This window comes from Cimex lectularius, unplaced genomic scaffold (genome assembly GCF_000648675.2).
Source record: "Cimex lectularius strain Harlan isolate CLEC.00 unplaced genomic scaffold, Clec_2.1 scaffold94, whole genome shotgun sequence".
NCBI classification, from domain to species: domain Eukaryota; kingdom Metazoa; phylum Arthropoda; class Insecta; order Hemiptera; family Cimicidae; genus Cimex; species Cimex lectularius.
Genome location: NW_019392668.1, coordinates 138,851 through 166,145, shown reverse-complemented (window position 1 = coordinate 166,145; position 27,295 = coordinate 138,851). Strand labels below are relative to the sequence as shown.

The 27,295-nt window shown below is 36.1% G+C and overlaps 1 protein-coding gene across 1 annotated transcript in view; it reads right to left on the bottom strand.

The window, feature by feature from the left end:
- LOC106670298 (lachesin-like) overlaps positions 1-27,295 on the bottom strand; it is a 218,597-nt gene that overhangs the window by 110,197 nt on the left and 81,105 nt on the right. The window contains exon 2 of the mRNA XM_014400489.2: positions 15,483-15,598. Within this exon, the coding sequence (XP_014255975.1) occupies positions 15,483-15,598 (116 nt within the window). The remainder of the gene's footprint in view (positions 1-15,482; positions 15,599-27,295) is intronic.

The following is a 27,295-nucleotide window of genomic DNA, read 5'->3' as shown; positions in this document are numbered from 1 at the left end:
TGCATTAACTAGTGAACCATCTTGGGCATTGTTTTCAGGCAAATCCAATTTTTGACATGTCTCTCATAATGATGAACACAGACGACCATCAAATGGTTTTAAATTATAGAATGTTGCTGGTCCACGAACGTTCAATTTTAGATTAAGACTGAATTCCCTCGGAGCGCTTTTCTCAATTCTGATGGTTAAGTTTAGGGTCTTGGGGCGGTCAGGCCGCAAATCGGTTATCCATTCTTCCATCTAAACCATATCTACTTCTACTAAAGACAACCTACAGATCTACAGACAGTTGCATAAGCGAAACCGTCTCAGTAGTTTTTACGTCTGTAGTGTTAGCAGTTTCTGAATAGGAATTCGAAAGACGTGGGAGACATGTACAATAACCTTTCGAATTTGAAAAATGGCAAAAAGGAGGGAAAATTCGAAAGGGTGGGTTGATTGGGAAGTTCGTGTCCAAGTGGATCGACGTCACGATATCTCAAGTGGTAGAGCATCGGCGTATTTAGCCGAAGGTCGTGGGTTCGAATTCCGCTCGTGACACTACCTTTTTTTATCTCAACCAATACCTTACATAAAAACTAAATAATAATGTTAACATCCAAACTCGGCCATTCTGCTGCCTAAGATGCTCAGAATATTAATAAGATTTTTTTAAACCTTTTCGCCGTTAGTACAAACGTCTAATAATTATGATGCCTATGATTGATTTATGCAGACCTTCTCCAATAATCCATATGGGTGTCTGATTACATAAGGAAGCAGTTGACAAAAATCAGAAGAAAACTGGTAACAAATCCTAACCCTAGAAACAACAGTTATTTAAACACTTAAATTTAATCGGACAAATTAAAAACAATCCAGTAATGGTCCCACATTAGATGAATTAACGTCACCTAGACATTAACAGTTTGTCATTTTTCCCATTTTTTTCATGAATGATAATCGACGATCAGGCCAGTTGTTAGATATCGATCAGCCGAATAGTAGTCTGTGGTTGTGGTCAGTCATTTTTCATTTCTATCCAGGGAGTGGAGGACAATCATTTGAACGACGTACTGCCAAGTTATTGACCGAATACATCACAATTTCTATTTGAAAAACATGAAAAGGATCATGTTTTATGAGGACGTCCGACCTCGTGTTTCATTCCAGTCAGAGAACAAATTAAAGTAGCCAGGCTATGAAAACCTAGATCAACTGACCAATTTTGAAGATTTTCTAGTAGTTCCAGTTTTTTTTCGGAGCTTTGGATGACGTTTTGATTCAATACTTTGAAAAAACAACATTATTTGTTAGTCAATTTTTAATTTATTTCCCGTTCAGTCATTTGACATGTATGGCTCGGTTTTTTAAAAATATTTTTCATAAGGTTTCTCTTTTTAATCCAATTTTAAGAAGTTATTGCTGCAAAGAATAAAATCCGTAATAGAAAATAAGAAAATTATATCAGTCGAACAATTTGGATTACGATCAAACCAACAATAGTCCAAATTCACCAAGTAATATAATAGTACCATGTAATGTAATAGAAAAATCACACGATGAAAAACTAATTGGTTCACAAGGCCTTTGACAATATCTGGCATGAAGCACTCATCAAAAAATTGAAAGTGACGCTACCAAAGCAGTATGTCAGTAATATCACTTACTACTAAACGTAATTAACTCAAGGAAGCATACTATATCCAATTACTACGGTATATCAGTAATATGTGAAAAATAGACGGCTGATATCAGTAGGACCGACCGTCAACCTCCAAAAGGTGCGTGACAAAATAAATAAATGGGAAGAATGAGAATCAGCTTAAATCCGTGCGTTTAAATTTAAATAATTAAATTATTAAATTTAATTAGGGTACTTACAAATAGGATTTTTTAAAGACCGGAGTCTCGGGGGTTAAATGGCCTCTTCTATTGTGAAACCCCATAAAAATATTATATTATGTTTTTCCAGCTATTAACATATAAGCGTATTTGTTTAAAATTCGATCTTTTTTCCTTTATTTTGTTATCCTCGTGCTCTTTTCATCTTAGCTTGTCATATTAATTCGGTGCACAAAGTAAAGGAAAAAAGATCGAATTTTAAACAAATACGCTTGTATGTTATTTGCTGGAAAACCCATTGAATATAATTTTTATTTAGAAATCGTGAGATGCTGTCTGGTATTACACACAGAACAAAACAAACATAAACGTAATTTCTTAGAAATGGTTTATATCAACAGAGATAAACACAGCATCAATTACAGAACAGATACATGTAAACTCAGTCGCAGCTACGCCAATATCATTAATCACATTCAATACAGATAACATGCCTATATCATCACATAACATTCCACACATCAAATATTTTTCACATAGTCTAATTTCCCAACAATTTAGCTTTTCTTTTCCTATTTTATCCCTTTCTATATAATCCTGAATGGATAATCTGACCGAACCATTACCAACACATTTTTTCCCTTCTTCGGCGGCTCTTTTCACCTTTATACGGCCTTATACAAAAATGACTTTTCTATACCGACATCCTTCCCCACCACTTCAAAATCCAACGTATATAAACACAAAATAGCAAAATTTCCCTGGCACTCTCGACACGACACGCAATAATGGCACAATTACGCAGAAGACAATATTTTAATATTAGACAATATAACAAATATTTTGATTAAATATATAATTGAATAAAAAAATATATTTTGCATTGTATAAATTCACTTTTCCACATCCCAAATGTAATTGTTATATGTAAACAATGTTTGTAAATCCCAGGCCCTGAAGATGATCTCAATAAAGATCGAAACGTTGGCACGATAAAGAAAATGTTTTTCTAAACCTACATCACACCAGACCGCATCCCACGATTTCTAAATAAATATCGATTAACGGTCACTAATCATCACACATTGAATATAATATTTTTATGGGGTTTCACAATAGAAGAGGCCATTTAACCCCCGAGACTCCGGTCTTTAAAAATTCCTATTTGTAAGGACCCTAATTCAGAGCCGCTGAGATTCGAACCCAGAACCCTTGCTATTTGAAAACTATAACTACTTTATTGTTGTTTCACGTTTTGTGTAAGAGATCTCACATACCCTCTTAACCTGATAGTTTGATAGAGATGGCGATTCTTATTTCTGAAACTTCCTGATTATCCCCCACAGCAAGGATATAAATGGCGGAGCTGAATGCCATATCACTCGCACTAAAGACAGTTGAAAGGAAAAAAATACGTTCTTAATATGCACAGACCTCCTAAGCACGGTCCATCTAAGGAAAAGAGCCTCTGCAGAGCGTTAATCATAAAGATATATAAACAACTAAGAGATCGATGTTAGTCAGAAGAGGGTCAATTTTTGTTGTTGTACATAAGTATAGAAGAAGTAGATAAGACAGCAAAGTTGGTAACAAATAGACCACACGACACCATACACGCTGTAGGACCTGGGGTATTAAAAAAAACAGCCAATACAATACAATTTATTGGAGAACAACAAACGTTGAAATTACAATTAAAACGGACATATTTTCATCGATTTCAGAGGCTAAAAGGAAAAATTTGTATTTACCAGGTTGCGCTAGGTCACACTAGGATCATATATGGTTTGATATGATACCTACTAACTGGACAAGTAGGAAAGTTACATAACAAAGGATTGTAAACGCATAATAAAGAATTGTACATAATTAAGTGTGCCAAGAAAGAATTTTGCAATTCCCGATGCCCTAGCGCAGCCATAGGGCATAGCAGCGGGGCATAGATTAGTACATCAGGGCCATAAATATTTTCAACTGGACATAAATCTTTGTATGATCATGTTTGTGATATATGTTATTTATTGGAATAAATGTTATTAGGAAGAATGAAAGGGCCACACCCTTCGACCCCGGAGGAATAACCACTACGATTGCATTTTATGCCCGGAATGAAAAGGGTGAATGCGAAACAGCTATTATTTTTGTCAATGTACTGAGTGAAGATAATTTATCAGTGTAGAAGCCCAGAGGAATATCGGGTAGTTTAAATGTGAATGTAATTTATTAGCGTGAATTGAGAGCCTTCTCTTCTCTGACCACCCCGAGTATGATTACTAACCAGCCTACCATGTTTTCAAATCTATATATTTTTGTTATTTGTGGAAAGCATGTTATGTTTATTATATGAAAAAATTTCCCTCCTCGACGAGACCCTGAGGTGACAGGGGCTATGTATACGAGGGGAACAGGAGAGTTGGTTACCTTAGCATCCAAATCCTAATGGGGATGCAGCGACAGAAAAATAAATTGATAGGATGAGTATGCGAGAAGGAAAGGCAAAGAACAGCAACGAAAGAAAAGGGCTGATGATGACCAATGTAGTTATGGCCATCACCATCAGCTATCGTCTATTGATATTATATTTTTAAGTCATGGTAAGAAGGAAATAATTAACAATAGTTTAAAAAATATGTTAATACTAAAAATTTTAGCTTATTGGATACAAATATTTCAATGGATGAATAAATGATAAACTGACTTCTTTTGAAAATAGTAAACCATCACAAAGTTACAAAGTTGATACGTCCGTCTTATTCCTAGGTATAAACCCTTATCCTCGAAATGAGTAATGTTTTAATAATTTATCATAAAGCTCACAATATTAAAATAAATGAAAATTACAAATATAGTTTAATTACATGAAGCGTTGGGCACTTCGTCATTTATTATAAAAGTGGCAAGAAGTTGTTCAAGTTGAAGAAAAAAACCTTTCGGCAATGTCGCTTTTACGGACATTTAGACTTTGAAATTTCCGAAACAGCGTTTTCCTTTTAAACTGTGTTCAACTTCTGTTCTTTAAAATGTAGGAAATTTAATATAACCTTATTTATAAAAGTCGCTGTATTTTCAAAAATTATTATAATATTATTATTATTATTATTAAACGTCATATTTCCTATATCAAGTAGCAATTTTTTTTTGTAAAGGTTTGCACTTACTTTTTTTGGGACCTTTTAGCGAAAAATCCCGAGTCTGGTATACTTTTATGCAATAATGTCCCAAATGTCAAGCAACTTTCTTCTAGACGTGAAGGAGTTCACCTGATTCTGCATAAAAGCTATAACTGGACTTGATCGAAATGCCCAATTTTGGGTGGTTTTCACAAATCAGGGTTCGCTGTTAGACCGATCCATACGCTTGGTAAGCACCTTCTACATGATTCTTGTATAGTCATAATAGGCACATCATCTCGCCAAGGGAAAGATTCAACGAGTTTAATGAAGTTTAGTGCTTAGCTACTATTACTACTAGCTATTAGCTATTTTTTCTCACATGTTTGTGCTTGTAGTGTTGGTGTTTCGCCTCGTAAGAATTTTCGGAATGGTTAAGTCCACATGTACCGATTTGTCTTTATTTAGTTATCCACATCGTCGTCATTTATGGATCCGGCGATTAGAAGAGTTCAGTTACCGGTTGATTCAGCGTTGTTTTCCTCATCCGTCCTAATTGCTGCATTAACAACGTACGTTGCCATGGTATTTTCCTTGTTTTGTGGTAGATCGCTAATAAAGTAAAGCGCAGGTAAAGGACATCGCAACCCAGTTTGGATGGGCTTGAGTTCCGAATAGGCGAGAGGAGGACATGATATTTATATATATTTTTTTAATGATGTTTCTATTTACCAGAAAAATTTGACATGTTTCCAAAAGTGATCATAAAAAATTGTCCCTCTACCTTAAAGATTCTGTTTCTTCTCTAGAAATAGATTCCCTCAAATACTGGGCACATGAGAAAAATAAGCTGAAATGTATGAAACATCAAAGCAATATTTTTCTTTATACCCATTTGGTGTGAAGGCCTCCTTCTACACTGTTTTTCTATTTTAATTTTTCATATACGTTCAGAGACAAAAAATCGGCACTTTCTTGTTTATTTCTGACCTCATGTATTTTGATCGTTGTATTACTTACAACATACTTGTTTTATCGTATACCAAATTAAACGCGATAGGAAATACATGAGTTTAAAAAAAATATGTAATTATGATGGTCTGATAAAAGGAAATTCACCAAAATACCCAAAAATCAATTAGTGATAGATTAAAATTTAACTAACAATTTATTACCTGGTTTTGCTTAATAGCTCTTATTACCTCTTGTTGCCTCAAGGAGGGTCTTAAGTCTCCTAATTATCGATTAAATAAGCAATGGATTTCGTCTTGAGAAACAGAATCCCATTCTTCAACAAGAGCGGTTTGAAGCTGTTCAACGCTTGTTGGAGGCGATGAACAATGTCTGACACAAATCTTTATCATCCCTTATAAGTGCTCTATAAGATTCGTGTCGTCGAACGTTCTAACTAATTCAGTGTAGTAACCCCTACATAATGGGTTTCAACTCGAGCTGCATGAGGTCGAGAATTATCAACCATTAACACGAACTTGTTCCCAATGAATGGAACGAATGGGACCACAGCTTCAGGAAGATGGTCCTCAATGTATCTTAGTGCAGTCAAAATTCCAATCTGTGTCACAATCAGTTCAGTATGGGCTGGACTTCATACTTTCTTTAAAAACTCCCGCAGGACACAAGATTCCAAGCTTCTTCACTTCTTCTTCACACAAGATCCCGGTCATCTGATTACCAAAAACCAAACCGGCACTCATCTGTGAAGAAAAAAGCCCTAATTGTTAAGTATCCAAGCAAGATGCTGATTTGCGAATAGTTGCCTTTCTATTCGAAGCCTCTCCAGCAGTAGAGAACCGGATGCGGGATGTCTAAAGAATAGGCTTTCAACGCTTCTGATGACTGTTTTTGTTCGGGCGTGTCTCCGTCACCGAAGCGCCCGATTTGTGACGTACCCTGTACCCCTCTATCTACAACCCCAATCTTCTGGAAATTCACCAATCCCTTCCAGCCTTTTTGGGCTCTCTTCTCCTCCAGCTCTCGGAGCGAGCACATCTCCTATCGCCCTATCTCCCCAAAGTGTTGCGCCATAGTACTTAACCACGTGTAAGATCGCCCGGCTATCGCTTTGCTATGCATATTTATCACCACGCGAATCTTCGCGTATTGACATTAGAATCGTCTCATCCTTAACTCCGCGTGCATCCCATCTCCCGACCGCATGGTCACAAACCTATCATCGCCATTTTCCCTTAATATCCCATCTCCCTTTGCCTATTTACTATCATCATAATCCCACGAACGAATCCTCCATCATTATCCCCGAAGACTCCATCATCTCACTGGCTCCCACCTGGATTGCATCATCTCATTGTCATCGACACTGGATCTCATCATCCATCATCATCATCACCGACGCTGCAGGAACCAGGCCGGTGCACTGGCCTAGTCATCGCCGAACAACGCACGATATCGCATTCAGGAGAAATTCACCGCTTTCCGGTCTTCATCGCCTTCAGAGGGATTCGTCGCCTTTAAACCGTCATCGCCTTCAGGTCTCCAATACGATCATCGGCCATCGTGTAAGCCATAGAAATTTCATTAAACAGTGAGTCTTCAATACTCCTTTCGTTCTTTATTTATTCCTTCATTTAATTTTTCCTAAACTAACATCGCCTATTCAATCGAGAATCTTCCATTCCCGCTGGCGCCGAAACAATATTCTTATTAATTTACCCTACTATCTCCGGCGGTGTTCGTCGGCGCCATTTTGTATTTGGCTGCTGGCGAACAGTTTTAGAGCTAACCTTTTCATCACGGACCGTTTGGCGTTGACGACCTATCAAGGAGTCCGTTAAATGACGGTTCTGTAGCGCGGTAAGAGCAACAAAACGATCGTCTCTACCCGTCGTACATCTAGGTCGACCATTACCATCTCTTCGATCGAGATTCCGGATGGTGGATGGTACAGCGCGGCATACCCACGACTTGAATAAAAACGACCATCGATGGTCAACGCATCTGTCCGAGCGAGATTTTTTATACTCAAATTTATTGTTTCATCAAAGAAAATTTTTAAAAACCAATTAAAGGATGAAATTGATTTGATATTCCATATTTTTAATCTAAAGAGTATAAAAGGAGTAGTAACTGTTTATAAAAGTAAGCAACATATTAATCAGGTGATTACGTTTAAAGTAAACTATTAATCTTTATACCTCGTTATTATGCAAATAAAACAAACAATTACAAGGGTCCAATATTTATTTTTGAATGTATTTCTTTTCGATCTTTACCAGATATGCAGAGCGAAGATATCGAAATATTGTTAATTTAATCAATGAGTATAGTATCGATATTTTTAAACTTATCTAATCTTATAACCTTATACCTACTATTTAAACCCCAAAAACGGTGTGAATACGAGATAAAACGTTATTAAAATTTGGAAGAATGAGACGAAATTCCTGCTTTACGGCGACTTTTTCCACCCTCCCTGACTTTACGTCTTAATGATATACTTAAATATTCAAAACTCCGGGACGGTTTCTGTACCTGAAGTCGTGTAGCAGCCCCAGGCAAAGTAACTTCGTAATATGAATGCATTAAGTACTTAGTTAATACGAAAGCTCTGTATTATCAGAGTAGTACTTAAACAGTTAAGTTTGGGCGATGGGATCTTATAAATAGTTCCTTAATTAAACGTATACACGGTATTAATATTAACCTGAACGCAATTATGCATAGAACCGTATTTATACTTCCTGAAAACATACAAGGAGCGCACATAAAATTAACATTGAAAAATATAACCAGAATAAATTGAAATTGATTTGGAAGTGCAAGTAAATATTTTCCCTTTAATTTTTTTTGATGCGAGAGATCACCTAATGTGTGGAAAACCATTTGAAAATTTAATTGATGTTTTAAACGATTAATGTAATGTTTTGACCCGTGAAGCTGTTAAACCCAACAAGAATTTACCTTTTAAAAATTAAATGCCAAATAAATAGATTTATCAATCTGAATAATCTATTGGAAATTTCGTACTATTTTCTAATAATGGAGTACTTTACATTTACGGATGCTAGCCTAACGCGACTCAGGAAGTTTTCTCGGTCACTAACAGAACTTTTTCATTTGGAAAAATGCGTACCTATTTATTTACATTTAACTAAATTCTGAATATTTGGGTTCAGTAACGGAACTTTAATTATGAGAATTTTCATAATTAAAACCGATTCACAGCCATTTGTCAGAGTTTGACTTCTTTCCAATAGGACAATGATTACCAGAGAAAGTTTCTTGGAATATATCCCAGTTTATGTTAATATATTTCTAAGTTTATGTATATTAAAGAGTAAAATACGAAACAACGACTTTTAAAAAATTTGCAGTGGTATAAAATTCCTTCTCATTTTCTTGAAATGCATCACAGGGTTTTTTTTAGATTGCATCAGTAAAAATTAAAAAAGAGAAAATGTCATGAGAAAGTTCAGGTTTGTATATTGATATAAAAATAATATCTATAACAAACATTAAAGCGTAACCTGAAGCAGATAAAGCTGCGAAAACATCCCTCAGAATGAGGCACCAAACAAACGCCTTACAGGATTTGTGCCTCACTAGAATTATACAATATATTCAAAAATTTGACAAGTTTCCAAAAGCGATCATAAAATATATCCCATTGCCTTCAAGGTTGTGTATCTTCCCTAAAAATCGATCCCTCAATGATGTGCAGACGAGAAAAATAAGCTGAAATGTATGAAAGACCAAAGCAATATTTTTCTTTAAAAGCATTAGGTGTGAAGGCTTTCCTCCTTATACAATAGAATGTTTTTCGGGTATAATTTTTTAAATACACTTAGAGACAAATAACCCGGACGGTCGTATTATGCTCGTTATTTCGAACTACATGTATTTTACAATTAATTAAGGTTTTTAGTTGAGATAAAATAGTCAATGGCACGAGCGAGATTCGAACCCACGATCTTCGGCTAGATACTCCGCTGCTCTACCACTTGAGCTATCGTTGCCTCGATCCACTCGGACACCAACTTCCCATCTCAACCCAACCTTTTGAATTTTCCCTCCTTTTTGCCATTTTTCAAATGTCCTGTAATCGGATTGGATTCTCGACGACAAATAAATTGGCCACGGAGAACTTTAGTGAAGTATACTTCATTTTAAATCATTAAATTCATTATTTTCGTGGTCCGCTTGACCAATTAATATAGTACAATTAATGAAGGTTTTTAGTTGAGATAAGAAAAGTCAATGGCACGAGCGGGATTCGAACCCACGATCTTCGGCTAGATACGCCGCTGCCTACCACTTGAACTATCGTGACCTCGATCCACTCGGACACTAACTTCCCATCTCAACCCCACCTTTTGAATTTTCCCTCCTTATTGCCATTTTTCAAAAGGTGGGGTTGAGATGTTAGTGTCCGAGTGGATCGAAGTCACGATAGCTCAAGTGGTAGAGCAGCGTCGTATCTAGCCGAAGATCGTGGGTTCGAATCCCGCTCGTGCCATTGACTTTTTTTATCTCAACTAAAAATCTTAATTAATTGTAATATATTAATTGGTCAAGCTGACCACGAAATTAGTGAATATATGTATTTTGTCCGTTATAATAATTACAACATACTTATTTTAACGTATACGAAATTTCCCGAAAACTTAACTTCTATTTATACATTATTTATCATAGCAATTGGTTAAATCAGGTACATTGGCAGAAATATATTTCCTTTTAGCACATGCTCATTATTTCATAAACAATAGAAGTATTCGCGATCTTTGTGTTAACCCTGTTAACTCTGTGAGGTCCTGTTAGATCGAGAAAAATGATAATGTAGACTTGTAAGAATCGGCTAATTAATATTGATCTAACTGGGTAGGGCCAATGTTAGATGTTAGGTAGAAAATAGTCACTTTGCTATCCGTCAGGGCGTAGGTAACCAACATGGCAGCCATGAATTTAACAGCTGTTTTTTGTTTATACGGATTTTTATTCTTAAATGCGCATTAATTAAATCAGACCAATACATTTCTTTCGTTAATTTCTGACCTATCCTTATACTCTCATTCATAATAGATACATCCCATATCCTATAAAGATGTAGGTTGTTAGAAGTTAGGTATGTCGGCACGACTTGAAGCGTGTCATTTGTTAGTACTTTTCGAGTGCTTAGATAGAATTTTGTATGATAGTGTTGATTAATTTTCCTTACTTATTTTCTGGCATCTTACAATTTAACAACAAACCAAAACAAACAACAACAAGTCTTCAAGGAATGTTATAGCTTTCTTTTTGGTTCTACCATCCCTAAACGCATTAATTAAATCAGAACAATACATTTTTTGTTAATTTCTGACCTGACCTTATGCTCTCATTCATAATAGATACATCCCATATCTTATAAAGATGTAGGTTGCTAGACGTTAGGTTAGAAGTTAGGTATGTCAGCACGAATTGAAGCGTGCAATTTGTTAGTACTTTTTGAGTGAATTACATTTTGAATGAAAGAGTTGATTAATTTTCCTTTTTTTATTAACTTCTGCCATCTTACAATTTAACACAAAAGAAAACCAAAACAAACAACAACATGCCATCAAACACTGTTATAGCTTTATTTTTGGTTTTACCAATGGCATCGTTGTGTCCGAGTGGATCTCGATCACGATAGCTCAAGTGGTAGAGAAGCGGCATATCTAGCCGAAGATCGTGGGTTCCAATCCCGCTCGTGTCATTGACTTTTTTGTCTCAACTAAAAACCTTAATTAATTGTAATATGTTAATTGGTCAAGCGGACCACGAAATTAGTGAATTTAGTTAATAATAATATACAGTGTATAAAAATACAGTAAATACACACAGTACAAAATACTAATATTGAGTAAGTACTACTTTCACATTAATATTATTGTAAATTTTAAAATTATTTTGTTAAATGTAAATTGGTTAAATTTATGTCCTGTTGATGGAGTAATGTACTTTGAAAGCTTGACAGGGGCTATATGCTATATTTTACCATATTTTGGCAATGTAAAAGATATTAAATTTCGTTCACGTTCCAAATCGAATCACTTCACAAAATTGGCTGTCCTGTAAAGTCATGTTTTCGGTACATTTTTCTATGATTTGTAGGATTCTCTGATTGCAAATATATTTAGGAAGGAAATGAATGAAAAGAAATAATTCATGATACTCACAATACATATTGGCTCCAAAAAGTGCAATAATTTCCTCCAAAAAATATAAATGTACCTAGAAAGATACACCTACGTACAGTACATGTAATTCGTAGTAGAGTTTTATGTTGTTTTTATATTTAGATGCAATTTTGATTACAAAAGAACGATTAAATATTTGAATTTAAATCGTCGATATCGGGACTTTTTTGTGGGAATCGTTTAATAGATATTTTTATGATATAGTTGATACAGCACTGAACGACTTTGCTTTAAATTTTTGTTATTGGCATTTGTTGCCTGGCACTCTCAACACGACACATAATAATGACACATCTACACAGAAAACGAACACTTTGAGTGAGTACAAATACTTTGATTGAATCTAAAATTCAAATTGAACCACAGGCCCTGAAGATGATCTCAATAAAGATCGAAACGTTGGCACGATAAAGAAAATGTATTTCTAAAAGCTACGTCACACCAGACCGAATCTTCCGATCTCCAAATAAGTACAATTAATTGTATCAGTTATTAATTGTAGGTCGATCTCAACAAAACTAACAAAATATATTTTAAAGAATGTTTTATTTCATGGATAGCTTTGTCACGTTTTAACATTACTCACAGAAAGGAAGAAACGATGGGTGTTCAGTGAAAAGCCGAAGTCAATTTTCACAATTTTTCCGTTTTTCAGCCGCCGTCTAAGGGACAAAATTCCATAGAAAGCGAACTCCAAAGCCTATTTGTTAAAGTAATTTATTTAATCTGTGCAAGGCTCGCTTCACCGAACTCACGGTCCTCGTGGTCGGGGAGGCGGTGAAAACATTTCCCGCTTGGCGAACTTTCAGAGGAACCGGTACCGCTGATAGGACATTAATTAACTTTGAAAAGTACTCCGTGGATTACATTCCCCGATTAAAGAAAAAAATTTTAAAAAAAGAGCGAGAGAGGGAAAGAGTAATTCAATCGGCTTCTTAGAGACTATGGGACTGAAGCTGAAAGAAAATTAGGCCAGATCCACATCTTACACTGGTCGACAATTCGGCATACTATCATATTCATCTACTATCCATAATTCTTAAAAAGTTTGGTATTGACACACATGTACCTTATTAACTTAGCTATTCTGTATGCAAAATATGCTCAATATAAAGCCAGAAGAGATTTTTGAAGATTTTTTTTCAAAATTTAGATCCAAATAACATTTTTCCATCTTTCATTGTAAAATAATATAAAATGGCCTTATAAAGACGAAAAGCTTGGCAAGTGTTTGCAGTTTCCGTTTTCTTTATTGACTATGGATGGATCCGATTCTTATCTCATATACCACTGGTCAATAATTTCACATAGTCATTATATGTACTTTTATCGTTATATTAATTACAACATACTTAGTTTAATGTAAACCAAATTAAACTTTTTGGAGCCAATACTGTGAGTATCATGAATTATTTCTTTTCATTCATTTCCTTCCTAAATATATTTGCAATCATAGAATCCTACAAATCATAGAAAAATGTACCGAAAACATGACTTTACAGGACAGCCAATTTTGTGAAGTGATTCGATTTGGAACTACTTACTCAACTATTAGTACATTTACTGTGTATTATTATTTGTACTGTGTGTATTTACTGTATTTTTATACACTGTATATTATTATTAACTAAATTCACTAATTTCGTGATCCGCTTGACCAATTAACATATTACAATTAATTAAGGTTTTTAGTTGAGATAAAAAAGTCAATGACACGAGCGGGATTGGAACCCACGATCTTCGGCTAGATATGCCGCTGTTCTACCACTTGAGCTATCGTGACATCGATCCACTCGGACACTAACTTCCCATCTCAACCCCAACTTTTGAATTTTCCCTCCTTTTTGCCATTTTTCAAATGTTATGTAATCGGATTGGATTCTCGATGACAAATGAAATGGCCACGGAGAGCTTTAGAGAAGTCGTCGAGAATCCAATCCGATTACACGACATTTGAAAAATGGCAAAAAGGAGGGAAAATTCAAAAGGTGGGGTTGAGATAGGAAGTTCGTGTCCGAGTGGATCGAGGTCACGATAGATCAAGTGGTAGAGCAGCGGCGTATCTAGCCGAAGATCGTGGGTTCGAATCCCGCTTGTGCCATTGACTTTTTTTATCTCAACTGAAAACTCTATTTTCAAATATTACCTTTTTCAGGAGAACAATTATACAGGGTACCTCAGGCGTCAATTGGTTTGCTATTTTACTAATCACATTTCATTTTCGAACTGCCTGCCTTGCGTAAAGATGCAAAGATTTGCTCTTTGTAACCATTCTTCAACCACTTCTCAGAGCGATAGATTGACAACCATTTTCTATCCCTTGCCACAATTCTTTAACTGAGGTTATGGGTTACCTTAATTAATTGTAATATAAAATTAATATTAATAAATTGTTTTTCAAAAACAATCAAATATCGGCATTAAAAGGATATATAACTTTTTTTTAAATCTTATATAACAAAATTTCTTGCAACCTATAATCTGGGAGTTTTAACAAAAATGTATTTAATGAGTAATTTTGTTAAATAAGTAAAAACAAAGATGATCTTTTGACTTTGAAGTAGAATAGCAACAATGCTTTCAATTATTTCAAAACCGAAATCCTGAGTGAGGAAAGTGGAAAAACACATCAGATCCAGGTGAAAAGATGGTATTTATGAATTGTACATTTGCGGATCCCTACATCATCCAGGAATTGTATAAAGGCAGAGGATTCCGGGGGTATATGTATACTCCATTCCGGGAATAACTTACAAAGTTACTATACAGTCCACTTTAAGAAGCGACCCGCCATAGCATTGAATGAGAAAAGCTCCAGGCCGCTATAAAATCCTACATTTTCTCTTTTCATATTATTACCATAGAATTGACATTGGAATAGCCCAATACCTTTTATCCACTGTCGTACGTTTCAAAAAAATAATAAACTGTTATTCTTTATTGCAAAGATTTGATTTGTTGAGGGGCTTACAATTACAGCTAACTAGCTGGTTTTAATTTAAAGTTTTATTTGAAATAGTAAAGTGTTACTGCACAAAGCTGTAGGGCGATAATAAGTCCGACATCGATCCGGTACACAAGCGATCTCTTAGAAGGAATTTTTTCAAATATCTGAGTGACATTGAGAAATGAGAGAAAAGCCTCTGAACATCGTCCGGCTAAGCCCAGGTCGATACGACGCTCACACATCCAGTTTGTTTAAAACGTGTAAGCATCAGAATAAACTAAGATTCGGTGTAAAGTTGAAGAAGCCGAATCCAATAAAATTGTCGTGGGCTTAATAGAAAACGTTTCGAAAATCAAATATCGTCGTATTTTGAAAGAAATAAAATTCATAATTTCAATTCACCTTGAAATGGCCGAGATTTTTGACGGCGCAAGACAAAACGGCTTCCCTTCCTAACGGGACGGTCACATTTGATATAGGCTCCCCAAACTGTGGATTCCAGTCTTCTTCTGGAACGTCTGAAAAATTAAAACCAATCACATGTTTAATTCAAATATATTTTCTATAGAAAAAGTATCAAAATACATAAATAGTTCACGGTTTACAAAATACCAATATATAACACTCTGTTTGAAATTTTCTACAAAAATACCTCAGAAACGCTTCCTGAACAGGAAATGGCATGCCATACATTTTAATATACATAATACCATGGAAATAAAAAAAAAACACTTGAATTTGTAAGAATGGTTTTACGATCAGCCTGGTCCACTTAGTTTAGCCTGTCACTCGTCGGTACTACCAACTGGAAATCTAAAATAGGTAAAATGACACACAGGCAAGCCACTGATGACGTCAAGAAGCTTGCCAGGCGAAAACAGCTAAACTAATTGGATCAGGACTGCGGGGTGATGAATTTGGTCATTTACGATTATCCAGGTCCTTGCTTGGTTCGTTTTGCCTGGATGACATATTTCGCAATTTCTTCAGTGGCCAGTGGTACTACTTACTTACTTTTAGTAAGTAGCTTTTAGTACTTACTTTTAGGCTGAGCTGGATAAGAGATTTTAGGCGCCTTCTCTATCTAGGGAGTACGCGGGAGAACAGGCTGTTGTATTTCGGCTTGCTAGCCCTTTGCGTGCGGCATACGACCCGATGCACAATGCGGGCCCGACCATTCGGAGCGGACAAAGGGAGAACGAGGTTGTCTTGGCCCTTAGGGGCTGGGGCGCCTCTACACCATTCCATCGTATGCGGAGGTGGGTCAGCTTGCATCTTGAGAATCAAAGCGTCCGATGAGGCCGAATAGGCCAGGTTGCGGACGTTAAAGAGCCTTGTGACGAAGAGTTCTCGGGAACCTCATGGTCAGTAGTAATAATCCCGCTTGTGACACACAAAAAAAGAAAAAAACTACCCAAGGGACACCTTCCTTGTGGGCCCAGGCAAAGTCCGACATCAACCCTGGTACCTGGGGGTAACCATATGGAGGCAAAATTCCTTATTACATTCCCTATCCTTACCCCTTTCCTTTTCCCTCCTCCTCCCACCACTGTTTTGGCAGAGGCTTCCTGGGTTACTGAACCCGCACCCTTTAGGCAACCGGTGCATCAGTAAGGGGTTCGTATGATCAGTCCCACCTTTAAAATAATACTGAACCACTGGAGAAGAGTATCCAAGCGGTTCTACTAACTGAGGTTGGACTCGTGGTGGTCGTGGTTTGTAAATAAATTGGAATTTAGCTGGAGGGTACCGGCCAACTGGAGACGGAGATAGAGTGCCTTTTCTTTCTCTCCGGGGGTGGCGAAAGACACGGCTGAAAGGTCGTGCCGGAAACCGCAAAACTGCCTTTTTCAAGGCACATGTATGGATGTGCCTTTTTCAGGGCATTTCTGAACTTGGTTAGCATTGCACCACCTCGTAGCCAAGGGATGTGATAAGTCCATGCATGTAAAATCTTCCTGGTGTTCTCCAACATCGGGCGTCCGAGAAGTCCCCTCGAGGATAAGTCCGGACGTTAATGATCCTCATGGTTCTCAACACTAATAAGTAAAGATGGGAACATCTGACCAGTCGTAATAATTCCTCGGTACTGCCAACTGGAAATCTCAAATAGGTAAATGACACAGAAAAAACTACTGAAAATGACGAAATGCTTAGCATCCATCCACTAGGATGGATCGTAAACATCCAAATGCAAACAAAAATCAATGTAAATTTTATTGATTATTGAGAGATCGTGAGACGAGGTCTGGTGTGATGTAGGTTTAGAAAAACATTCTCTTTATCGTGCCAACATTTCGATCTTTATTGGGATCATCATCAGGGCCTGGGATTTATAAACATCATTTATGCAAAGATGTACACAGTATTGAAATTTTAGGTTTAGTCAAAGTATTTGTGTTAACTCAGAGTTTTCTAAACATACATCACACCAGACCGCATCACACGATCATTAAATTTTATTTTTACTTATAAACTGGAGAAATAATATAAGAGTGATAAGTTTATTTACTTATTAATTATAATTACAGGCTGATAGCCTAATTACTAAAAATACATATTAACTAGACAGTAAAAATAACTAAAAATTTCAAATAGGTGAAACGAGAGATTTACGAGAGACTGAAGAAGGCAAAATTTTTGACAGGAAAAACGGCGGGACTATGCGGACGAGGATCGTAAACAACCAAATCTGGGTTCATCATCCTACTAGAAATCCCAAGCAAATGTTTTAAAAAATTCCATTTGTGGTAAGGAACAGGAAATCAACCTGAACAATCGGAGAAATTTAAAAAAAATTTAAGCTCATCTTCCTTTTCTTTCGGATGGGTTTCGGCTTTTCGACTTCTTTAAAGGTTATGTTACAATTAAAATGATTTATTTTACACATAACTAGACAGGTAGCCTTCAGAGCATCTGAATCGTAAAAGAGCGACCATCGACTTCCAATGAATGTATCATGCAAGTAATTAATATTTATGAAAATATTGGTTGAGATAAAAACTTCAGTGTCACGAGCGGGATTCGAACGCACGACCTTCGGCTAAATACGCCACTACTCTACCACTTGAGCTAACTTAACTTCGATCCGCTCGGACACTAACTTCCCATCTCCACCTCACCTCTCGAATTTTCCCACTTTTTTGCCATTTTTCAAATGTCGTGTAAACTATTTGACCGAAGTCACGATAGCTCAAGTGGTAGAATAGCGCCGAATTTAGCCGAAGGTAGTGCGGTCGAATCCCGCTCGTGACACTGACTTTTTTATCTCAACCAATACCTTTCATAAATATTAATTAATTGAAAAACGTTAATGGTCAATTGGACCACGAACTGTAATGGGTATCATGCAAGGTTGACACTGCACCTTTACTTTTCTGCCAAAGCCCACGAATATGACCGGTTGCAGAGAAAGGTTGCTCGATATGTCCCACTTACTTGAAGGGTGTCATTCCTTGGCTCCGTATAGAGAGCGTGTAGGAATGCCACCCGATGTGAGAGGTTTACTTGAGAACGGTATCAACTGTTTGGGTTTCCTGTCCCGATTTTTGTAGGAAAACGAGAAATAGGGCATTGTATATCTGTTTTGTTGTAATACTCGATAGTTATCTCTTTTCATCTTCAGTTTGAATTTTCAACCTCAGTTCATCTATCAGTAGGTCTTTCCCGTTGCCCGTGAAGGGCTTTATATGACATTAGGTTCGTCGGTTGTCGCTACGGGCGTCGTTAAGGCGTTGGTCAGCAATGATGCCTTCTATTTCCGTTGTCGGTTAGTATTTTTTTTGTGTTTTGTTAGGTTTTAGTTTTCTGTTGGATTTGCTTTCTTCCGCACGTTTCCGTTTTTTGTTATGTAGTGTTTTTAGTGATGTGATAGGTGTGAGTGAATGAATGTGCGTTTATATGTAAGCTTTCCATCTTTAAATGTTTTGTCTGTATATCTCTAAGTTCTCCAGGACGTTGAAATTTGTTACTTTACCGATTAACAGTTACTGTTATTCATTAAAGGTATTGTCCTGAAAGTGCAGACACCAACAGGCCACAAATATATGACTGCCTATTATTTGGTTAATTAATTATTTGAAAAACATAATACGTTTATACGGAAGGGTACTCGGAACGTGGAATAATTATTTATATAAATAGACAAATTGATATACCAAAATTGAAAGTTGAACCAACGAAACATTTGGGATTCTGCTCAAAAGGTGAGCGGAGAAGAATAGCCCGTGAATGAGAGATTGAGATTTGTTTCTGTAGGGCCTCCCTTTTTCACACTGACGTCATTCACTCGACAAAACTTCCCTCTTGGGGAAAAACTCTTGGACTTTTCCTTCAATGGAAAGTCTAGTAACATACTGATTCTAAAAACATAAAAGATCCGTGTTCCACAATACAATGGTCTTCTTTTAATTATCATAAAATCATAACGTTTTCGTCAGTATTCCGACCAAGGTGAGAAATATGATTCAGATCTGTCCTTAAATCTGTAACGCTGCTTAGTAGCTAATGAGTAAATTTGAATCCGGAATTTAGACTTTTTGGCATCAGGTTATGCAACTTGACAAAAAAATTTCACAAAATTATCAAGGTTTTTATTTTATCTAGTGCAAAGAGATAATTCCGCTAAGATCAAATAAATAGCATAAATTATTTTGGGAACAGGCAAAAGGGTGACCACGATTAACAAAAGTTAATATAAATTATTTAGCAACATCATTTGTACCGTTACAATTAAAGGTTAATTTCCAATGTATTAATAATTAATATTTGAAAAAAGCTAAGAACTTGCTCGAAATCATATTGTACCTTTAATGTCAAAATTTTATTTTAACACTAGTTCATAAATTTACTCACGTACGAGAAAAATCCAGTTACGTTGACGTTAACGTTTTACGAATTCAATTTTAAAATACTCTCATTCCGAAAACCTGTCGTCGCCTCAAGAGGAAAAGCTGAATTATTTTCATTCCACTGTCATTCGTCTTTATCCTCTTATTTTGCACGTTTATTGTATTGTACTAATAGCGTTATATATTCTCAAAGCAAAATTACTGATAAATAATTGTTCTTAGTTCTTTTTGTCGTGTATAACGATTTTCTATTACAGTGTACAGATTTTTTGTTTATATGTTGGTTAATGTGGGATTGCTAATCAGCTGTCATGATCTGATATTTATTTAATAAAATTTCGCATAACTCACGTTTATTTTCCTAATTGTTTTATTATAAAGCCGGACACATCCCTTAGGAAAATTAATGGGAAATTATCGAACACTCTATTATGGTTTTTCCAGAGATCCATCAAGTAATGGAAGAATAATTCCTCGGTTTAATGGGTTTATATTCCATGTTCATCAAAGGACCATCGCTGAAAATAAATCCTAAACTACTAGAATGATAGTCGGACTGCCGACTGGACATGGTGGACTCCGGAGTCATTAGAGATATTCCCGATCTTTGTCTTAACCGTGTTAACTCTGTTACGTCCCATTAGATCGTTAAAAATGATGCCGTAGACCTTAGGTGGGCCAATGTTAGACGATAACTGGAAGGTATAGTCACATTGCTATCCGTTAGGGCGTAGGTAACCAACATGGCAGCCATAAATTTAACAGATGTTTTTTGTTTATGCGTATTTTTATTCTTAAATACGCATTAATTAAATCAGACCAATACATTTTTTGTTAATTTCTGACCTGTCCTTATACTCTCATTCATAATAGATACATCACATATCCTATAAAGATGTAGGTTGTTCGACGTTAGGGTAGAAGTTAGGGATGTCAGCACGAATTGAAACGTGTAATTTGTTAGTACTTTTTGCGTGCATTACATTTTGAATGAAAGAGTTGATTAACTTTCCTTTTTTTATTAACTTCTGGCATCTTACACTTTAACACAAAAGAAAACCAAAACAAACAACAACATCCCATCAAGGACTGTTATAGCTTTATTTTTGGTTTTACCAATGGCATCATTGCGGAAAAATTAACATTTTACAGGCTAAGAAAAGAAGAGGGCTTACACGACCTTACTGGACATTTCTCTATTCGAGTTAATATCTAACAAACATCGTGAATACCCGTCATATTTAAGATTATTCAATGGTCGGGTTAAATATTATATTGTTTAAACCAAAATGTCTGATAAAATATACATGTTTAACCTTAAAAATGATGCATCCTTCAGAGGGTTTGTTTCCACTTATATTCTCATTAAACGGGGTTCCGCATGGGAGCATCCTAGGGCCCTACAGCCGCCATTCCTGTTCTCACCAACAACGTGACCTACATACTTTTTCCTGATGAACAATTAACCTGTCATCTAATCCTGATCGCTCTCTAGCCAATCATTAGATTCAACTTCCTTAAATTTAGTATTGGTAACGCAAACTAAATTAACCCAGTTGAAATATTGTGCGGTATCTGAGACATTGAGAAAAGACTAACGGGAAATGCCCACCCACGAAAGAAAAGATGTCACTAACCGAGGGAACAAATTATTTCTTAGGTTACTTGACTATACATCAAACGTTTCAAATTTGACATAATAAAATCGCGATACAAAAACTACCACACAAATTTCATCCTGCATCCCAATCCACTTGTCCAACATCCTTGTCCTAATATTTCCATTAGAAATCCCATACTTATTTTAAAGCGGTCATATTTGTCTTGAGAGATAATTTGTCTAATGAATTTAAATTAATATTACAAGTGAATCATTTTAGTGTATCCTAAAATAATTTTATATCAATATCGACTGTTACTCATAGATCTATATGCTATACTACTCATCTCTCATGTTCATCTTACTCAATCTTATAAGTTAAACATTTTATTTAAAGTGTAAGATTTATCGACCAATTTTTTCCTGTCGAATGATCCAGGATCTCGGTATGGTCTGGGTAAAGAACAAATACAGTCCTTGAAATGTTGGGATTGAATTGGTATTCAAAGAAATTTTAAACTTTATTAAAAACGTAATTTTGATTCTACTGGACATTCCTCTATTCGAATTAACACGAGTTACCATCTTACAAACATCGTCATACCCCTATTGTATAAACTCGGAACATCAGAAAAAAGCGTCTATAGGTAATTAGTTGGAAGAAGAAATGGAACATGTTCTTTGTTGATGCGAAAACCTAAGCAGGCTGCCATTTCCACAACTGGGAGATGAAAAACCCAGTCCTGCAGGATACACACAGGAGCCCTTAACAAAGCTTTGGTATCTAGTAAAACGCCTGAAGCTTAAAGAGGAGCTCTAAATAATAATGGAAATTGCACAATAGACCGTTACTGGTCGCTTAGGTCGTAAAGAGGTCTCCTTTTTAACCTTTAACCCCTAAACATTAATACATAGGATAATCAAATAATGTCGAAGAAGATGAAATTGAAATATTTTATCAAATACAATTAATAAGGATGCTAAAAATGTCAAGCTTTTAAAAACTACAAAAACAATATTATCAGTTACAATTATGAAATATTATAGTTGTGATAATTAAATAAATGACTATTTACAAAAACCCATCGTTCTCTTGATGTATCTCACGAGTGCAAAAACACGTTTACTTTAGGGATAAATTGTGGTTGAAATAGTGCCGGCACGTGTCCTTTATAACTTGAAATAATCAGAGATAAACATTATTTAATACAAAAAAATTGAACAAAATACACTCATTTTCGTGGAAGGTTAATGCTTACAATAATATGGATAAAAAATCTCCTGATGTTAGCGTAAGCAAGTATCGTAGATAAACTGTTTTTCATATTTTTTAGGGTACAAAACAATATATTTTTTTGCAACCTACGCATTCTGTTTATTTTTTCTAATAAAATTGAGCTATTATCTCAAAATCTGCTGACACCCATACATTTATACTGTAGTAGGTCCTGTTCATAGTCTCAGCTCGATGAATTTCAACAGGAAGTTTGCTTTTGGCCTTTTGAGTAAAAGTGGGCTCGGCGTGGGTGAGTTCCTCACGCAGATGCTTTCTACAGCGACACAAATTCATCACGAAACTCGTCTGTCTGTCTGTTAAAAGCTTTTCACTATGAATCAGCCTCCAAACCCCGGCAACTCCTTTGATTTGCTTCCTAAAACTCTCGTGTCGTGTTTGGAACTTTTCGGCTATCATAGAAAGCCCGCACGAATTATATATCTTACACTGCCTCTTCCTCGGAAATGACACCACAACGGTGCCGTGATAACCTAAGAAATCAGAATGAGGAGAACTGTCAACTTTTAAGATATCAACCTTGTGAAATGCAATGTAGTCGTTAATTGTATTTAATGTAACTACAAAACAACGTGTACATAGTTTTTATTATGAACTGTGAAAGAAAGGGTTTTGGTTACCTTTCCCCATACTGGGCCAGCGTCCCCTCCAAGGGTTTTCCTTCCAAATTTTTGGTCCCCCTAACAATTTGTAGCTTTTCTGTGCTTTACGGATTTCTTTAGCGTGCTCACTGTAGTTATAACTGCGCAATTCATAACTAATCTTTTTGTTCTGTCTATCCTCACTGGGTTGATGTGTTAGACAGGTTTCCGTCAGATACACTGAAGATGGCGAATTCCTGGTAGGAGTCACATTGCCAACGACGAAAAAGAAACCACGCAGATTTCCCCAAGAGACCACCACCTAAGTAATATGATACGGAATGCTATTCCGAGGAAGGAACCTTTTTTGCTCAAAGAAATGACATTTATGTACATTAATCGAAAATATGTTGAGCGTGCACAATCATGAAAAGTGGAAATACATTTTTGATCACATACATTTTACACAAACAATCATGAAACTTAGAGATGCATTTGTTGATGTTTTGGTCATCGGCCAATAAAGACATTTCAGAAAATTAAATTGAATTAGCAATATCCCTAAACGTGATCCCTGAAGGTCTCTTGATCCCACAGGTACCTAGCCCGAAAAAACCCTCTAAAATTAACCACAAAAGATCTACCAAACAGAAAGAACGGACTAAGCTCACAGGGGTTTACCAATCCACGCCAAGCGCAACTTGTGAATCAGCGCAAAATGAGCCACTGTGTCGAAGGCGTTTGAGAGGTCAGTATAAACGGAATAAACTCGTGGCCATCATCGAAAGCACAGTATAAAATATTTATAAAGGATTAAATTAGTTGAGGTCGATCGATCCTTCATGTTAGGTAGAACAGTCATGTCGTTTGTGTATATTTTAAATAGGTAGGGTCCTATGATGGTCCCCTAGGACGCTGCTTTAGTGGGAATATAAGGAGAAAAGGCAGCGCCCTGAAAGATACTGCAGTACCGGTCTATCAAATTTTATTATTAAAAGGATGAAAATAATGAACCTCTTCAGTATCAACAGAAAACAAGCCATATTGAGAAAGACACCCACCTGTACTCTCTATCATACTCTATAGAGAAGGCGATATAGTGTCCACAACGCGACGCACCTGCTGCATACTGGAGGAGCGTTTCAAGAATGCCTAGAGCAAGAAGGAGATTGAAATGTGTGGAAAGAGTTCGATGTTGGGTACGTATGTTGGATTTTGGGATCTTTTTAATCACGGAATATAACCACTGTATTGGAGTAAGATGGCCTAATTACAGCAGTAAAGATCTATGTCATAAAGAACATACCTTTTCGTTTTGTCAGTTTTGCAGTACAATGGTCTTAATTAAATCATAACCTGGAGCCTTTCAGCTAGGAAAGTTTTTAATTATATACTGGATATTAATTTCTGAAGAAAATGTGTCAAAGGAAGCAGGAACAGACTTTGAATCCTAACAGGACACTGCAGATTTAATGCACACTTAAAGAAAATTGGAACAATCCAAGATGGCACATGTAGATTCTGCAAGGATGCAGAAGGGACACCAACACATTTAGTAACAAACTGCGGAGCTACATTAGCCGCAGGAGGAAATGTTTTGGGATGTATAATGTGACCATAGAAGAGCTTCAACCACTGAAACCGGGCCTATTAATCAAGTTTCTTGATGAAATAGGACTCACCGATGTGCTTTAGGCAGAGAAGGGGGGATACAATAGCTCTTAAAGGGCGCAGTATACCATTCCCTGAAAAATTACATCTACATCTAATTTCTGAAGAAAGAAAAGGCTTGTAAGGTACAAGCGTGAATTTAAGCGCTGTTTAACGTCTGCAATGCACGTTGGACGCTGTATGTTTGAATGGGGAGTGAAGACGTCTGACAGGTAATCAGCAAAGAGCTGTGCTTCATCTTCGTCTGTTTTGGTGCAGGATTGAGAAATACATTGTGTGGCGAAGAAGGGTTTTTGTTTGCCAAGATTTTTCGTGTGGAGTACTAAGTGATCTGTAAGGAGTCGTTAAGGAAGTCATGTATTGTCTGTATGGTTCAATTCAGCTTGTGTTCGGTTGTGATAAATAATAAAATGAGCTCACGCTCCATATCGATGTAGGTTGATTGTCTCTACCTTCGGATACACTTGCTGTCCGTAGAGTGAGATCCATCGCTAGATTGATAAGTTTTTCATCTCATTAAATTGTAATTTACCATTTCAGTACAAAACCTTCAGAAGAGGAGGGCCGAAAAAAATTGTGTTTTATGTTTGAATACATTAGCAACCCTCTGGTTGCGACAGGGGAGACAATTTGACAATTTGAGGCTTCCGCCCAAGTGATTTAACACGTTTTTGTCGAGTTCTTGCGTTAACCGTACGTTCTTTAAGGGATGTTAGAGGTCGCAGGGGTAGGGGTGAGATTATTAAATGTTCCTGAGGAAGGCGTGCGTGTGACAGCAATACCGATTGGGTCGTTGGGAAGGAGCCACACTTCAGAGCCTATCAACTGGGATAATGTGTGGGCCACTGTGTTTGCCCCTCCATCACCACGAAAATAAATATGTCTTGCCGTTTGGGATGTAATGTAACGGTTTTACTCAACTTAACACCTTTCTAAACTCTTATTCATTAAAAAAACTTAAAAAAAAACAATGCCAGTAGAATGAAAGATAAAGAATTTTACAGTAAGAACCTAGAAACTTTTAATTGCAGAATTTAATAAGCATAAAATATTAATCCCATAAATTTTTCTTTTTTTACAAACATTATAATATTTAATAATGTCTGCTCTTCTAACAAACAATATCTTAGTACATCAAACCATTTTTTGATTATGAGCTTTATTAGTGTGGTCTGCGTAGTGTTGACGCAGTATGTGACGTTACTGATCATCCTACTCTGACTATACCCGATATGCTGGACAGTCAGACGCGTTGCGACATTTTCCCATCATAAATCGGGCGAAGCAACTGCTTAGTGGATACATAACCTAGGATTCAAAGAAGTGGAGGGATTTCAGCAATGGCAGTCAATGATATTCTACTTCTTGAAAAAAATCGGCTCAATTGAAATGAACTAAGAAACTATGAAAAAATACACTGATACGGAAGGCAGGAGTGCAAGGGAATATAAAACACTCACAACCTTGTATTCCCTGATCGTCATAATCATCATCAAGATTCGAAGATGAATAATGAAGAATAATAGGCGGAGTTTCTATAGTAAATCCGTGTGCAACGATCAAAACGATGAAAAAGGATCAAATGTTGAGAAATGTATAGAAACCAGGAAATAATTTTTTATTTTACAAAATGAAATAAGATTCGGAAACTAGATATGGATTATAAGAAAAAAAAGTAGAATTTTTAAGTTTTTCACTTTTTTTAGTACTTTTATTATACTTTTCCAAGGATCTTTAACCTAATTGAGTTTAAAAATACGTTATTGTTCAAGATTTGATTTGTTCAGTCTGTAGAGCATATTGTCACATTTTTAGACTTCATAGTTATAAAAAGTAGAATAAATTTTTAAAAATGTTTAAAAATATTATTCTGAAATAATGTGTGGTGTTTAGTGACCGTTAGCCAATGATTATTTGGAGATCGTGAGGTGCGATGTGATGTGAGTTTTAGAGAAAATTTTTCTTTATCGTGTCAACGTTTCGATCTTTATTGAGATCATCTTCAGGGCCTGGGATTTATAAACATTGTACAAATTTTACAAAAACAAGTAGGATGTGAGAAAAAATGAATTTATACAAAGCTAGAAATTTTAAATTCAATCAATGTATTTGTACTCACTCAAAGTGTTTTTTTTTCTACGAGGGTTTGCAACAGCAGAGGTCATATAAACTCTCATGGTGCCGGTGTTTTCGAAAAAAAGCCCATTTGTAAGTATATC